Source organism: Geotrypetes seraphini, chromosome 7, assembly GCF_902459505.1.
Source record: "Geotrypetes seraphini chromosome 7, aGeoSer1.1, whole genome shotgun sequence".
NCBI lineage: Eukaryota > Metazoa > Chordata > Amphibia > Gymnophiona > Dermophiidae > Geotrypetes > Geotrypetes seraphini.
In genome coordinates, this window is record NC_047090.1 from 121,976,234 (window position 1) to 121,992,908 (window position 16,675).

The following is a 16,675-nucleotide window of genomic DNA, read 5'->3' on the forward strand; positions in this document are numbered from 1 at the left end:
TGGGGTGGAGTCAGGGGTGGAGCTTGGGCAGGCCTGGGGCAGAGCATTCAGTTGGTATTTGTTAGGCTTAGGGGGTATTTGGCTTGAAGAAGTTGAGAAACACAGCTCTAGGTAACCCTTCAGCTCCGTGCCCTCTCAATTAACTTTTCCACACTTTTAAATATGAATTATTAAACTCCACTAAATTCTCTCTATAGTATCATGATTCTGTAAAAACATTAAAATGTTAAAGTACATACTGATAGTTCTGTAAGTCTGTGTAGGTGTCAGGGCATATATATTGTGTTACTTCAACTGCAGCTCCTCCTCTCTTTCAGAAGCTACCTCCCTAGGCAACTGCCTAGTCCACTTAATGGTTGCGCCAACACAGTCTTGCCTGTAAAATTCTTAACAGTGGAACTAAGAACTGTAATCAGACTACACCATGTTGTTTCTAATTAATTTAATTTAGCATCTGCATTCTACCCACACCCCAAAATAGGGAGTAGGAGGCATTTACAGACTAAAATTATATAAGATAAAAATAGAATACAATAGAAAGAAAATACAAAGCAAACATGCCTAATACCAAAATATACTCTTATTTAGACCCCAAATTATCGTATTCTATTTCAATCTTTAAAGGAAAGTGTTAAACACTCGATTTGGCAAATTGTAGTGAGCTGAAAGTAGTTAGTAACTGCTCTGATCCAATGACAAGTGCCTTCTTGATGCAGTCAATGCACTCTCTTACCACCCCATCAACAGGAGGATAGTAAGTAAAAAGAACACAGTATCTTCCGTTCAAAATGGAAAAGAAATAGTGGTGGTTATGAGGTTTGCTTTAGCTGGTCATGTCAGATCTTTTGTTCAAAGAACTCATGGTTCCGAGGGAGCTTTTCTTCCATAATGCAAATTATTTATAGAGTGCATTGAAGGCTCGACCAATAACAACTCTCCGCACTTCACTAGTTCCTGCACCGATCTCATACAGCTTGGCATCACGTAAGAAGCGGCCCAAGGGGTAGTCATTAATGTAGCCATTTCCACCTGTAAGCACATAAGGGAAGAAGAAACATTAACAAGAGATCTGGAGTCCAGAGATCAAGAGCAATGAGGGAGCTGACTTTCCTAAAATACTGCAGTGTAAGGGTTGTTCTGCATCCATTTTAAGAGGTTAGTTCACATGCAATAATCAGAACATTTCTATAGCTGCTGAACTATCCTCTTTAAAGGGCATTCTTTCCTTCAAAGAGCTGCCAAAATGGAGCAAAAACCACTGTCGGCTTTATGCCTTTTTTCTACTGATTGCCCCAGTTGTAAGCAGTGCATAGCTTTCCCAAAGCTGTTAGATCCTGTGCAGTACTCTCAAGACAACTCAGAGGACAAGAGATGGTGCTGAGCATCCAATCACAGACTTTTGCCAGGAGGAGATGAAGTCGCAGCAGAGCAAAATGTGTGGCACAAAGAGGCCTGAGGAGTGAGAGGAAGACATGATGCTGTGTAGGCCTGCTGTGCCAGAGCAGTGGGAGTGAGCATTGATTGAACGCAAAAGCATGAGAGCAGATCTCAATGAAGAGCTTCAGGAAATGAAAGAAGGTACAGCTGGACTTAATGCAATTAAGCTGGAAAGACTGTTCCAGCAAGCGGAGGAACTGGAGCAGAGAGTTTCTGACTGGATTGAGCGGTGAAGACTAGGAGGCTCATTTTTAAAGCACATAGACTTACAAAGTTACATATCTTGCTATGAAATTTTGTAAGTCTATGTGCTTGAAAAATAAGTACCTCTTATATTTCCCAAATGTGTAAGCAGATGCAAACGCTGTATACGAAAGTAGTGAGCTTATAGAATAGGTCCAGACGCTTTACTATGGGAGTTCTGAAGATGCTGTCCAGAGAGAAATAATTCTCTGAATATTTTAGAAAAATGGGATCATGGAAGTTTTGTGCCCAAAAGAACAGAATCCTATGATTAAGTTGGATGGGGAGGTATCCAGCCTCAAGAAGGTTGCTTGAAGGGTACAATAACCATTGATCAAGGTTCACACGTTCCAAACTAAAAAGTTGATATTGCAGAAGGCAAGAGCCCTGGGACCATGGCTGACCACTTTGACACCTGTTTTTGCTTTGTCTCAAATTATAAGAAAGTTGCCTTTTAAGATTTTTTTTTTACTTGACTCACAAGGAAATGGGCAGAATTTACCTCTACTGGAGCTGGTCATTACTTGCTTTATTTCAACCAGTGATGAGGCTAACAAAAATGGTCAAAGATCCCCATCCAAATATGGGCTGAAACAACCTAAAAGGATCTGGAGGTGAATGGAGGAATATGGGGTCAGGTGACAGAGAAGTGAGCAAAATTTTTAAAAGCATTTCTATACCAAGACAGGGAGCCAACCCTGAAGTAACTGAAATGGTAATTATTAAAGAACATTGCAAGACTGTCTAATGCAGGGGTCTCGAAGTCCCTCCTTGAGGGCCGCAATCCAGTCGGGTTTTCAGGATTTCCCCAATGAATAAGCATGAGATCTATGTGCAAGCACTGCTTTCACTGGGGAAATCCTGAAAACCCGACTGGATTGCGGCCCTCGAGGAGGGACTTTGAGATCCCTGGACTTAATGCAACTCCTAGGACATAACAATGAGCTAACGATGACCTACTTGAATTTGTAACTATACATTTGTAACAACCTGTACTAGCATCTCTATTGAATGTCTGTCACAACTGTCCACTATAACTTCCTGGGTAACTGACCCAACCTCTTGTAATGTAATCTGACCTTGAACTGAATAGGTAAAGGCAAACAGAAAACCTGATTAGCATAACATTCAGTAGAAGGCCCTAGCTCAGAAGGGGACTGCGAGAGCAAATCAACACTCCTACCACAGCAGAAGACTCCTGTGACAGGGGACAGTGGGCAATGCACAACAGACCACTAAGGCCTAGATTCTTAAAAAACTGTGTTAAAAAAAACGACGGGCTGCTATTGCAGCCATTCTGGCAGCGAATAAAAAAAAGGCGAGTCATTCTCTCCAAAAAGCTCATGTAAATGAGGTTGGCAGAGAGTAGCGAAGACTCACTAAATTTGCACGTACCCGTTGCTGGTGATAGCGATGGGCATATGTGCAGAGAAAAAAAAGACCTTAAAAGAACAAAAACACAACAGCAGGAGAGATGTTCAGGCTCTCCTGCTGCCAACACCCCCTCCCCGCAACAGGAGAGATGGCCATTCTCTCCCACTGCATCACAACACTGCCCCTGCCTCTGACCCCTCTCCCCTGTACCTTTAAATAGATGGTTGACTGGAAGGATGCTTACTCCCTCCGGCCACCTGGCCCACCTCTTCCAAAACGGGCCTGGGGCTCTGATTGGCCCAGGTTGTTTAAGGCCCTTCCCATAGACACACACACAAACTAGATGAAGAATGGTACATGAGCCCAAGCTTGTAGAAGGGTAGGGTAGGTAAAATATCTCAGAATGTGGAAAAGGTCATGGGGGCTTGGAGGAAGATTTCAGGAGAGGTATGGAAGTGCTCCTTAATTAATGCAATGTGCCAGCAGACAAGAATAGAAGCTGCTGCTGAATTCATAATTAATGTCTTGGTAAATGATTTCATAGCGAACACTGCTTCTGTGGAGGGAGAACACCTTATAAAAACAGAACTTCTTTCCTTATTTCATCACTTATTACACAACAGCAAACTCCAAGTTTATTAACCGAGAAGTACAGGCTAAAATAATTAGGGAAAAGAACTGAAAAGCAAAGTAGGAAGAACTACTTACTGTAATTTATGATAGGCTAGAAGGGGTGGGGGGGGGACATAGAAGGGAAAGCTATACAATCATGACTCTCATCCAGGGCCTCCACGCTTAGAGAGAAAAAAAACCCGAAAGCAAAGTTTTATTGCAAAGAATCCTGGAAGAGAGAGATTCTTAGATCCAACCTGAAGCGCTGGAGAATGCAATGCAGTTTGTAACGCACTGCCTCAGCATCTTAAAGCTCTAAGCCTTGGACTGAGAAAATTGAATACTGAGTGGGGTCATAGACAATCTCTCTAAAACAAGAACTACTCATTGATCTTGGAGAAATGTGCACTTTTTGACATGTTGCGTCAGAGAGAAGATATAATCTTAAGACACCAGAGCTCATGAAGTTCTCAGCAGAGCTACACGTGATGACAGACTGTTTCTTCATCATGACAGAACATATTGTTTCATACAGCCTATGGTCTATAAAAAGCTGCCTAGTTTCAGGTGGCAAGATTGCATGCAAATACTGATATTTAGTAATGTCTGAGCACATAAATAACTATTTTCTGGCCATGCAATAATTGGTAAGAGCTGTATTCTGGTGATCATATGGACATATAGATCTACGTACACTTGGATTTTTGCAGTCAATGTGTGAGCATTTACATTGGTTATATGGCTGGTATAAATGTCCATATCTGCAATGTAGGCATGTGCAAGATAGCTTATACTAGTATTCTATAAAGAACAGTCAGGGGCTGATTCTATAAGTGGCACCTAAATTTGCCAGCACCTACAAAAATGGTGCCAACCATGTGTCAATCACACTTAGGTACCATTTATAGCATCGCAGCTAGAGATGCCTATGTAAAAACTTTGTATCCAGTCAAAAGCGCGCGAGACAATCGTGCACAGGATGCCAGCACGCTGGATTTCAACACTATTTTAAAATGTTCCAAGGGGGTGTATGTGTGGGGGAACCCCCCACTTTACTTAGAAATGTTGACACTCCCATTGGGGGTGGGGGTGGGAAACCCCCCCATTAGAGGAAACAGTAATTTTCCCTAAAAAACCAGGGAAAAAGGTTGTTTCCTCTGTAATGGGGTGGGGGGTTCCCTCCTCATGAGAGCACCATCATTTCTAACTAAAGTGGGGGGGAATTCCTCCCCACACACACACACACCCTCACAGCATTTTAAAATAGTGTTGAAATCCAGCACACTGATGTCCTGTGCGCGATTGACTGGGCAGGTTTGTCCGTGCGCGATTGTCTCACGCAGTTTCATCTATGTACCAAAAACTTAGGCGCCTAAAATGTAGGCCAGGGTTTTAAAGGCCTACATTTCAGGTGCTTCTTGGAGAATTATGCTTAGCAGCACCTAAGTCATACTCTGCCTATAGAAACACCCACTTAGGAGTTAGGTGCCATGTAATAGGTAACCATCGCCCAATTCATTTTATTTAAACAGTTATTGAGGCTATTAAGAGTATTTTGCCAATTAAGTTATGCACCCTTTATAGAATCAGCCTCTAAGTGTCTACTTTCTTTAATACAATAGGTGTCAAATAGGCACTTTCTAAACACAGCTAAATCTAGGCCTCTCCTTACAGAAATTACCATAGACATGTGCTCTTACCTAAACACTGAATCCCATCCAAAGCCACTTGGGTTGCACATTCTGAAGCATAGAGAATTACTCCTGCACAGTCCTGAAGGATGGAAGACACACAGCACACATTATTGGCCTCTGAACTGGTGAAAACGTTGCATCTGATATTTTTAATGTGGCACCAACTCACCATGCTGTTGATGTGTCCCTCATCACAAGCCTTTGCCACATTGTACACGTACTGCCGACACGCCATCAACCGTGTATACATATCTGCCATCTTACTCTGCATCAGCTACATATACGAGCAAAGGAAGAACAGATCACAATTTCAAACCACTTCTGTGGGAAGTCTGAGTGAAAGTTTTAATAGCTACTTATGTGGAAGGAGGTTTTGCTAGGCCCATACCCTATACACAATGGTGCTGCAGTAATTCTACAGCCCCAGTACCCTGCCTTTCAGCTCTGGTCTCAGTCAGGATAGTTGGAGCCAGTTATGGATCCAGTTATTAATGCACAACCCCTTATATTCCAAACAAACTCCTACTATATCTAGGGAGGGTAAATATACCTATTGATCCAAAGAAACACTAGGCCCTGCGTTGACCACCTTTTCATTAACCATTTTACCCTACAACAAATGCTATTGGGAGAAACATTTTGCATTCTCTATTTATAATTTTTGTATAAAATTCTCTTGTCATAAAAGCCTGGCTTCTCCATGCCCCTAGTCTCTCTCTCAACTAGCATGAACCCCCTCTCTAGACTTGGTGTCCCTCCTCCCTTCTAGATTCAATCCCCATTATTCTGTGACCCTTCTCCAGAATGAACATTCCCCTCACCCAAGCATTATTTCTCTTCGCCTTCTGCAGCAGGACCCCTGCCCAGCTTTCTCAAACTCCCCCTGTCCCTCCATATAGAAGTCCAGAGTTTTCTCTCTCTCTCTGAGTTCCCCCAGTACATACACCCCTATCTCTAAAGTTATTCTTACCCGCAGCACATACTACACTCATAGAGTTCTCTCTCAAACCCATGTAGAACACACCCCACCATACTTTTCTTTAATTTCTTTCTCCCATGCAAACCTAGCTATTGTTCTCTATTAAAAAAATCCCTCCCCCAAGCACACATTTCACTTTAGTTCTCTCTCAGCCCCTCATGGCATTCTTTCATAATCCCCAACATACCTGCCTAACTTTCTCTCTCCCCATGTGTATGTGCACCCCCCACCCAACTTTTTACCCTCCCACTGCACGTATTCTCCCCCCACCAGTGTGCCCTTCTCCTCTCCCCTTCCACCCCCACCCAAAGGAACACAGATATTAGAAGCATATTTTTCTTAGGTTAAATGTGGTACAAAGTATTGACAAAGAACTCAATATTTCTTATGTAGCCCAGACTGACACCGGGAACATTAATAGAAAAATCCATCTTCTTATGCTCTCACCCTCCCAGATGGAACTCTGGTGTGCACATCATCCCCCACTCATCAGTACAAAACTCTGGCTCCAACAGCAGAATCTGAACTGTGCAGGACACTAAAGCGCTGCAGTTCAAAATCTACATTCAGAGTTGGGAGGCATTACATATGTACATGTGAGAGGCTGTGGATGCTGGCTGGGAAATTGGTGACCCCTGTCATGCCGTTTCTGGGATGTCTGGAAATACAGTGGAACCTTGGTTTGCGAGCATAATTTGTTCCAGAAGCATGCTCGTAAACCAAAGTGCTCGTATATTAAAGCAACTTTCCCCATAGCAGTTAGTAGAAACATGGGCAATTCGTTCCACATCCCAAAAAGACACCCCCCCCCGAGGCTACTGGCATGTTTTCACTCCACCCCATCCCAAAAAGACTTCCCACCCCCGAGGTCACTGGCCCGCTTCCACCCCACCCCAAAGAACCTGCATCACCCGCCCGCCCAAACCCTTACCACGATTGGGCACTGGCACACAGCATCAACCCACAGGACATGCCGGTGCCGAAGGAGCCTGCCACCTGCCGGTGATCTCTGCTGGGCCTTGAGCATCTGCGCATGCTCAAGGACTTCTGGCTCTCGCTCGCTCCGAGATGCTAATGAGATTCTCGGAAAAACCCGAGAATCTCATTAGAATCTCGGAGAGAGCGGGAGCCAGAAGACCTTGAGCATGCGCAGATGCTCAAGGCCCAGCAGAGATTACTGGCAGGCTCCTTCAGCACCGGCACGTCCTGTGGGTTGGTGCTGCGTGCCGGTGCCTGATCGTGGTAAGGTTTGGGCGGGCGGGGGGTGATGACGGTTCTCGGGGGTGGGGGCTCGCAGATCAAGTCAATGCTCGGTTTGCGAGAATGTTTTGTTCATTTTGCAAAACACTCGCAAATCGCGTTACTCACAAATCGAGGTTTGAGTGTACACAAGTTGTGGCCTACACAGCTCAGAGATCAGGTGGAAGCTTCCCCCCTCCTCCCCTAATTATTTCAAAATCAGTTATTCTACTCATGGGAAACCTAAAAAAAAAAAAAACCACCAACAACAACAAAAAAAACTCACTCACTCATCCTCACCTGGCCCAAAACATTCACTTCTGGAAACATTCCTCACCCCTTATTCATTTCATGTCCAGTTATGTCTATGTTTTTGTCCTCATTTTGTTTAGATTTTTGTCCCCATTCATTTATTTTAATATTTTTAGCATTGTAAACCGGTCAGATACATGTAGATGGCTGGTATATTAAATTATAAATAAACTTGGAAATTCAAATTACTCTGTTGCAATTATACAGCATGTGCACATTATCCACTTATCTTAACACTGAACATGGCTAAAATGGAGCTCCTCATCTTCCCGCCTAACCCCGCTTCCCCCATTCTCTGTTTCTGTGGACAACACTCTCATCCTCCCTTTTTTGTCTGCTCCCAATCTCATGGTCATCTTTGACTCCTCTCTTTCCTTCACTGCCCAGATACAACATATCACTAAAACCTGCCCTTCTTCCTCTATAAAACTACCAAAATCCGACCCTTCCTCTCTGAGCACACCACCAAAACCCTTGTCCATTCCCTCATCACCTCATGCTTAGACTACTGCAACTCACTGCTCTCAGGCCTTCCACTTACACGCTGCAAGACTCATATTCTGTGAGAGCCGCTATACTCATGTTACCCCTCTACTAAAGTCACTTCACTGGCTTTCCATCCATTTCCAAATATAATTCAAACTCCTCTTACTGACCTACAAATGCACTCATTCAGCTGCCCCTCACTATCTCTCTTCTTTTATCTCCCCCTATGTCCCCCCTCCCCACCCCACCCCACCCCATCCCCCATGAGCTCCTGTCTGTGCCCTTCTCTTCCTCCGTCAACTCAACTCATCCCTTCTACCTTGCTATGCCATATGCTTGGAACAAGCTGCCCGAATCTCTATAAGAACATAAGAAGTTGCCTCCGCTGAGGCAGACCAGAAGTCCATCTCGCCCAGCGGTCTGCTCCCGCGGCGGCCCATCAGGCCTATTGCCTGAGCAGTGGTCCCTAACTATCCCTATGACCTACCTCTACTCCTATCTGTACCTCTCAATTCCTTTATCCTCTAGGAACCTATCCAAACCTTCTTTGAAGCCCTGTAACGTGCTCCGGCCTATCACATCCTCCGGAAGCGCATTCCATGTATCTTCCACCCTCTGGGTGAAAAAGAACTTCCTGGCATTTGTTCTAAACCTGTCTCCTTTTAATTTCTCCAAGTGCCCCCTTGTACTTGTGGTTCCCCATAATCTGAAAAATCTGTCCCTGTCTACCTTTTCTATACCCTTCAGGATCTTGAAGGTTTCTATCATGTCTCCTCTAAGTCTCCGCTTTTCCAGGGAGAACAGCCCCAGCTTTTTCAGTCTGTCAGTATATGAGAGGTTTTCCATTCCCTTTATCAGTTTAGTTGATCTTCTCTATAGCGGGCTCCGTCTCTGGCAGTGTTCAAAGCCCAGTTAAAAGCCCACCTTTTCAAGACTACCTTCAACTCCTAACTCCTCTCACCTTGGGTTCCACATCTTTAAACCTATATGTCATGGCTGTCTATCCAAATTAGATTGTAAGCTCTTTTGAACAGGGACTGCCTATTAAATGTATGTCTTTCAGGCTATATAAGTGATAAATAGTAGTAGTAGTAGTGTATTTCTAAAAGGGGACATACAAAGAGGCCTTTCCTAGCGCCACAATCTAGGTGCTGCATTATAGAATTACCCTCCACACACCAAGATCTGTGATAAGCATCCTCACAGTAAACTGACCCATCTGTTTGCATCTACATGTCGATGAGTGAAGAAGTAGCCTAATGGTTAGTGCAGACTGTAGAGGTCTTGATTCCCATTGCAGCTCCTTATGACTCTGGGCAAGTCACTTAACCCTCCACTGCCCCAGGTACAAAATACGTACCTGTATAGAATATGTAAATCACTTTGATTGTAACCACAGAAAAGTGATATATAAAGTTCCATCCCCATTTATAAATTAACTGTGATGCATTTTTTGTTTGTTTTCTGTTTGTTTTATGTGAAGACTGCATATGTTTATTGTACCTTGCCTTGAACCTCGGTGGGCAATAAATTAATAAAAGTTGCATCCCTCTCATTTTCATACCATCTCTTTAATACAGGATCTTTTTTCTACCACCAGATGCTAAAGAATGAGCTATGATGCATACCACAGCAATTAAATTATGCAAAATAAGCCTAGCAGAACCTCCCCTTCTTCTAGGTTCTACTTCAGGGGTGTCAAAGCCCCTCCCTGAGGGCCGCAATCCAGTCAGGTTTTCAGGATTTCACCAATGAATATGCATGAGATCTATTACCATACAATGAAAGCAGTGCATGCAAATAGATCTCATTTTAAATTCATTGGGGAAATCCTGAAAACCCGACTGGATTGTGGCCCTCGAAGAGGGACTTTGACTTCCCTGTTCTACTTGATCCCCACTGCACTACTGAATTCTCTTATTCACTTTTGCTCTCTAACAGAGAGGATGGAATGTTATTGTTATGATGATGTGAATCACTCAGAGTTCTTTCTAGAAGAGTGAGATATTATAGAACACTCATTTTCCATCCTATTCTCTGAAAATTAGCTGCTACACTACTTACAACTCATAAGATTTCTCAATCTGTCTCTCTTTCCCTCCCTCTTCCCTGCTCCGACACTCACACAATCCTCTTTTCACTCTCACCTGGAAGAAGCCAATTTTCTGGCCAAATGCTTCTCTGTCATGCATGTATGGGAAAGCATGGTCGATGACAGCCTGCATAATTCTAAGAAACAGAGAGAAAAAAAGGGGAATATCTGGAAAAAAGATAGCCAGGCAAGGGTGGTGGATACAGTACATTTGGTGGAGGTGGTAGTGGTGGGATTATGAACACGTGGGCACGAGGAGAGCTGTTCAGGAAGTGAAATAAGAACAAGACTCAGTTAACTGTGCCCATCTCTAGCTCTAAATCAGGGCTGCCCAAGTCCGGTCCTCGAGATCTACTGGCAGGCCAAGTTTTCAGGATATCCACAATGAACATTCCTGAGAGAGATTTGCATACCAAGAAGGCAGTTGCAGGCAAATTTCTCTCATGCATATTCATTGTGGATATCCTTGAAAATCTGGCCTGCCAGTAGATCTTGAGGACCGGACTTGGGCAACCCTGCTCTAAATGATATTTTATGTTCCCCCCAAATTGTGAACACTCAGAATATCCGGAATGGCAACTTTGTCCCTTTGGAATGGAAGAATGGAGGAGCAGTGGCAGAAAAGATTAGTCTCAGTGAAATTGAAAAGTGAAAAAAACTTCTCTTTTGGAAATATTTTTGCTACACTTTTAATATTAAAACCTGTACGTAGTTTATAAAAACTAGAAAACTAATTTATTGGATAATGCTGGTATGAGACTTTGGAGGTCTATTACCAAACTGCACTAAAAGTAGCCTTCACACACACTTATGTGAGGCTCTCTCACATGCTAAGACCAATTTAACCACTGCCAATAAATGGACAATTTTACATTTTTCAAATTTACGGCAAAAGTGGTAAAAGTTACTCAACTAACAATAAAGAGGAACTGTGAAAAATATATGAAAAACTTTCAAACCGAGGTGGTGCTCAGAACCATAAAATGGTGAGAAAATCACAAATTGGGGACACGCCCTGGTAAGTGTTTTCAATGCTCTATCATTGCACCATCTTCATTCGGTAGAAAGGTAATTAACTGTGTCTCAAAGATTATATCTTTTATTACAAACGAACACTCTAAGATGTTTGAGACACAGTTAATTACCTTTCTACCGAATGAAGATGGTGCAATGATAGAGCATTGAAAACATTTACAGGGGCGTGTCCCTGATTTCTGATTTTCTCACCATTCTATGGTTCTGAGCACCATCTCGGTTTGAAAGTTTTTCATATATTTTTCACAGTTCCTCTTTATTGTTAGTTGAGTGATTCTACACTTTGGGTACTTTTTGTTAATTCTTACCCAGTAATTTGATTGGCAAGTGTTAAAGTTGCCATTAGAATGTGGCCATTACCAAAAATTAGCACATGAGCCCCTACTGCCTATTTTATAAGTGGTAAAGTGATGTTAATTCCATGTTAATCAATTAGCATGTGGCAATGTAGCTGAACTGATTTTAACTCTCATGTTCACTCTCCACTTCCCAGACCAGTGGTATACCCAGACTGCCAATTATGGGTGGGCCTGAGCTAAAAGTAGGCAGGACCCTTTCTTCCCACACACCCCAGCCCATGCAGCCCCTCTCTTCTCACAACCCCCAGTCCGTGCACCCCCTCTCTTTCCCTCCCTTCCCATGCAGTATTTCTGTTTATGTCGCTAGCAGTGATTTTTACATGCTGCCGGCGGTTGACCCAGAAGCCTCCCTCTGACACAAAACACAAACACGTCAAAGGGGCTTCTGGGTCAGTTGCTGGCAGTGTGTAGGAACCGCTGCTGGGTGGGCGAGCTTGAGCCCAAACTGGATAGGCCAAGCCCATCCCCTGCCCTAGACATGCCCCCCTCAGGAAAAATTCCAAAAAATTAATTAGTGCATGGTTTGCATGTGCACATTTGGAATTTACCACAGGACACTTCAGTATGCCTTGCAGTAAGCTGTTTTATGCTGAGGTAAGCACATGCTAGTGTTTACTGCAGCTTAGTAAAAAGGAACACTTTGTATGTTAAATTATGTTATTTAATCCCCCCAGGCCACGAGAATCTCTTGAGGGGAGAAGGAAAAAAAAATAAGCCTCGAAACTGGACTTGCTCACAACACATTTACCCCAATGGTCCACCAGCCAGCACCAGCCTCTCCAGATCCAGACCGCTCATCAGTACATAGACTCCTCTATCCAGCTGGCCCAACACATTCTCCTCTGAAAACAACAAAATATTCACATCACTCTGTGTCATATTGTCACTATCAAGAAATTCCAGGAATGACGACACCACCAAAGAGAGACCTGCCAAGAACTCAGCAGTCCATACTTTGAAGGTGAGATCATTGCCATAATGCAAAATCAGAGCTGGCAGTTCTGAATGTGGAGATTCAAACAAAATACTGCCACATAAAAGGATTAATTCATTAAAGACTATCTTAGACCCAATCTGTAGTCTGAAATATACACATCTGTGCAGACCGATAGATTCTGGAGAAAATTTCTACTCTCATTCTCCACCTCATTCATTCAGCGAACCCATTTTACAGACACACTGAGAAAATAATCTGGGTGACTCCCTATCAGCACCTCACAATTGACATTTCTTGACGCTAGACTGATCAATATGCTGAATTCTACTAGCTAACCTTTACTATAAGTTGGTGATTCAATCATTAGGCATGTAGATAGCTGGGTGGCTGGTGGGAATGAAGATCTTGGCCACTTGCCTTCCAGATGCGAAGCTGGCGGACCTCATACATCACCTAGATAAGATTTTATACAGTGCCGGGGAGGAGCCAGCTGTCTTATTACACGTGGGTACCAGTGACACAGTTAATGTGGAAGGAAGGTGGGGGTGGAGTTCAGGAAGCCAAATTTATGCTCTTGGTAGAAATTTGAAATCCAGAACCTTCATAGTACCATTTTCAGAAATGCTGCCTGTTCTGCATACATGACCCAAAAGACAATGCAGGAATGAGACAATAGTGCAGGAGGATTTTTAGATGCGTTAGGAACTGGGCAGCATTTTGGGGAAAGGAGAGCCTATTCCAGAAAGATGGGTTCCAGGATGGAATTAGGCTGCTTGTGTCAACATTTAAAAAGGAGATAATCAGTTTTTGAACTGAAAGCTTTTGTACTTTGTGGGAATTTGAAGGTGAACTGGTAATAGTTGTCTTATCACTGTCTGTTCTTGTGGTCTGTTGTGGTCTAACAAACAAGAATGGGGCAGCTGACAACTGGAAGGATTGAGGGGGATTAAGGCATGACCCCTCTTTAATCCCCTAATGGTTGCTGTCTTCCTCCCTCTACCCTGAAAGAGGAACTGGAAAAGAAAAAATCAGGCTCTCTGTCTGCTGAAGGTATTATGGCCATTCTGAAGAAAGCAGTAAGCAGGTCAGAGAAGTAGCCTAGTGGTAAGTGCAGTGAATTGAGGAACCCAAGTTCAAGTCCCACTTGAATTCTATTTTTTTTAATTATAATTCTGAGCTTTCCAGATGCAGAAAAATACCTACAGTACCTAAACATAAGACACCTACACACCTAAAGGCTATTTAAGTAGGGTATATCCAAGTACAGTAGATATTTTTCCAGGTCCTGGAGGGATCACATTTACAAAGAAAAAAATATATAAATTAGTGGGATTTGAACTTGTTTCCCTTGATTGTAACAGGTTTCCGGATGTAATTTATGTAAATGTAATTTATTTCTTATATACCGCTAAACTCCGTTAGGATTCTAAGCGGTTTACAGAAAAATAGACAATAGGGTGCATTAAATTATAAGTAAAATAGGTACTCAGAAATTCCCTTACTGTCCCGAAGGCTCACAATCTAACTAAAGTACCTGGAAAAATGACAATTAGTAGAGTAATGAAGAAATAAAATAGAGAATAGATGAGAAAAATAAGAAAATAAACATTCTAATAAGACTACAATGATCTAAAGGACTTTGAAAGTCTCACCACATCTGTGTAGAAAGAATCAATGTTTCAGCCATCATGTGGTTTCTCTTGGTTTACAGTCGACTGCAGTAACCATAAGGCTATTCTTCTGTTTTGAAGAGATATATGTGTGGCCATATTTTTGGAAATGATGTCAGACAAATGTTTATTCCCCTGTTTTTTTGTCATTCTAAAGTTGAACATTTCAGTTTGGAAAATGGCTATCATTTTGTATGTTTTCAGTGCAAAAACATCCATATCACATCCATACTTCAACTGGAAATCTAGACTTTTTAAAATTTTTTTATTGAAATTTCAATTACTTCACAAGAATCCTCTTGTTCAAGAAAAACAGAAAGAAAACGTGTAAAAGAAATTATATCACTGATGTTAATTAAAATATTCATTAGAATATAGACTTTTTAACTGTTTAATTATGACTATGAGATGGCCATTTTTTGGGAGGGAGGGGAGATGGGGTTGGACATGAGGACTTTTCTTTTTTTTGGACAAAATTTTTTTTTGAAAATGCCCCATGCCCTTGTGTGTTACCAGGCTACAAATTATATCACAATGATAGGGTGGATTCAAACTGGAGTGGGGTAATGCTATACATATCTTAAAGAGGGACTTGAGTCTAATAAATAAAATTCAGCAGGCAATTTTATAACTATCCTTTTTTGAAATCACTGCAGTGCCCACTTAAAATTATGTTTTCTGTGGTTTCATTGATTTCAAATACCCCAATATTGACTGGATAAAGATCATGTCAGGAAATACCAGAATAAAATTCCTGCTTCTTAGAACAGGTCCAGGAACCAGCAGGAGGGGAAATTATTTTAGATATGGTCCTTAGTGGAGTGTTGGATCCACTGAGAAACTGTGATCATAACATGATCAAATTTGAGTTAATAATTGGAGTAAAAGACACTAAGGAAATCTACTGTAGCAGCATCTAACTTTTAAAACAGCAACTATGATAAAATGAGGAAAAATGGTTATTTAAAAAAAAAAAAGAAGGAAGCAGCCACAAGGTTCAAATTAGGCGTGGACATGATTTAAAAATATCATTTTGGAAGCCCTGATCAGATTTATTCCACATATTAAAGACAGAAAGAAGGGCAAATGACAGCCAGCATGATTAAAAGTTGAAGTGAAAATAGTTAAGAAAATAATATCTTTCAAACAATGATAAAAGGAAGTAGCACAAGCACTGCCAAGTTAGATGCAAAGCACTTGTGGTAAGAGCGGATAGCATAGCTGGTTTTAAGAAAGGTTTGGACAAGTTCCTGGAGGAAAAGTCCATAGTCTGTTATTGAGAAAGACATGGAGAAGACACTGCTTGCCCTGGATTGGTAACATAGAATATTGCTACTCCTTGGGTTTTGGCCATGTACTAGTGACCTGGATTGGCTACCGTGAGAACAGGCTACTGGGCTTGATGGACCATTGGCCTGACCCAGTAAGGCTATTCTTATGTTCTTATTGATAAAGAAGGCAAAAAGAAAATGTCTCAAAGGCAAAAACTCATAGCAATAACCTTTCCAGATATATCAGAAGCAGAAAGCCTGTGAAGGAATCGGTGGGACAGTTAGATCATCAATGAGTAAAAGGAGAACTCAGGGAAGACAAGGCTGTAGCAGAGAAGATTAAATTAATTATTCAAGGATGATGATACAGAGGAACTGAAACAAATCTTGGTGAATCTGTAAGACATACTGAGGCAAACTGTCAAGCTAAAGCGTGGTAAATCACTTGGACCAGATGATATACACTGCAAGGTAGTGGAAGAATTCAAAAACGACATTGCTGAACCACTATTGGTGATCTGTAACTGGTCATTAATACCATCTGTGGCACCTCAAGACTGGAAGGTAGGCAATGTAACACCAATTTTTTTTAAAAAATGGGTTTCAGGGGTGAACCAGGAAATTATAGACTAGTGAGCTTGACATCAGTGCTGGGCAAACTAATAGAAATCATTCTAAAGAATAAAATTACTGAACACAAACATGGTTTAATAGGCCAGAGAAAACATGGATTCAGCCAAGGGAAATCTTCCCTCACCAACCCCCCCTTTTATGAAGCCATGTTAGTGATTTCTATCATCGGTTGTGGCGGTACATGTTTCGATGCTTATAGGAATTCTATGCGCATCGGAGCTTTTACCGCTGCAGCCAGTGATTAAAAATGCGAATGCGGTTTCAATTAAAGGGGGAGATGCAAATTTGCTAAGCGTGAATAA

At 42.1% G+C, this 16,675-nt stretch overlaps 1 protein-coding gene across 1 annotated transcript in view; it reads right to left on the reverse strand.

Moving 5' to 3' along the window:
- Positions 1 to 425: 425 nt before the first annotated feature.
- IVD (isovaleryl-CoA dehydrogenase) overlaps positions 426 to 16,675 on the reverse strand; it is a 67,322-nt gene continuing 51,072 nt past the window's right edge. The window contains exons 8-12 of the mRNA XM_033951696.1: positions 12,611 to 12,704; positions 10,524 to 10,605; positions 5,530 to 5,634; positions 5,367 to 5,439; positions 426 to 1,029 (exon numbers count right to left, since the gene is read on the reverse strand). Of these exons, the coding sequence (XP_033807587.1) occupies positions 896 to 1,029; positions 5,367 to 5,439; positions 5,530 to 5,634; positions 10,524 to 10,605; positions 12,611 to 12,704 (488 nt within the window). The 3' untranslated portion in view covers positions 426 to 895. The remainder of the gene's footprint in view (positions 1,030 to 5,366; positions 5,440 to 5,529; positions 5,635 to 10,523; positions 10,606 to 12,610; positions 12,705 to 16,675) is intronic.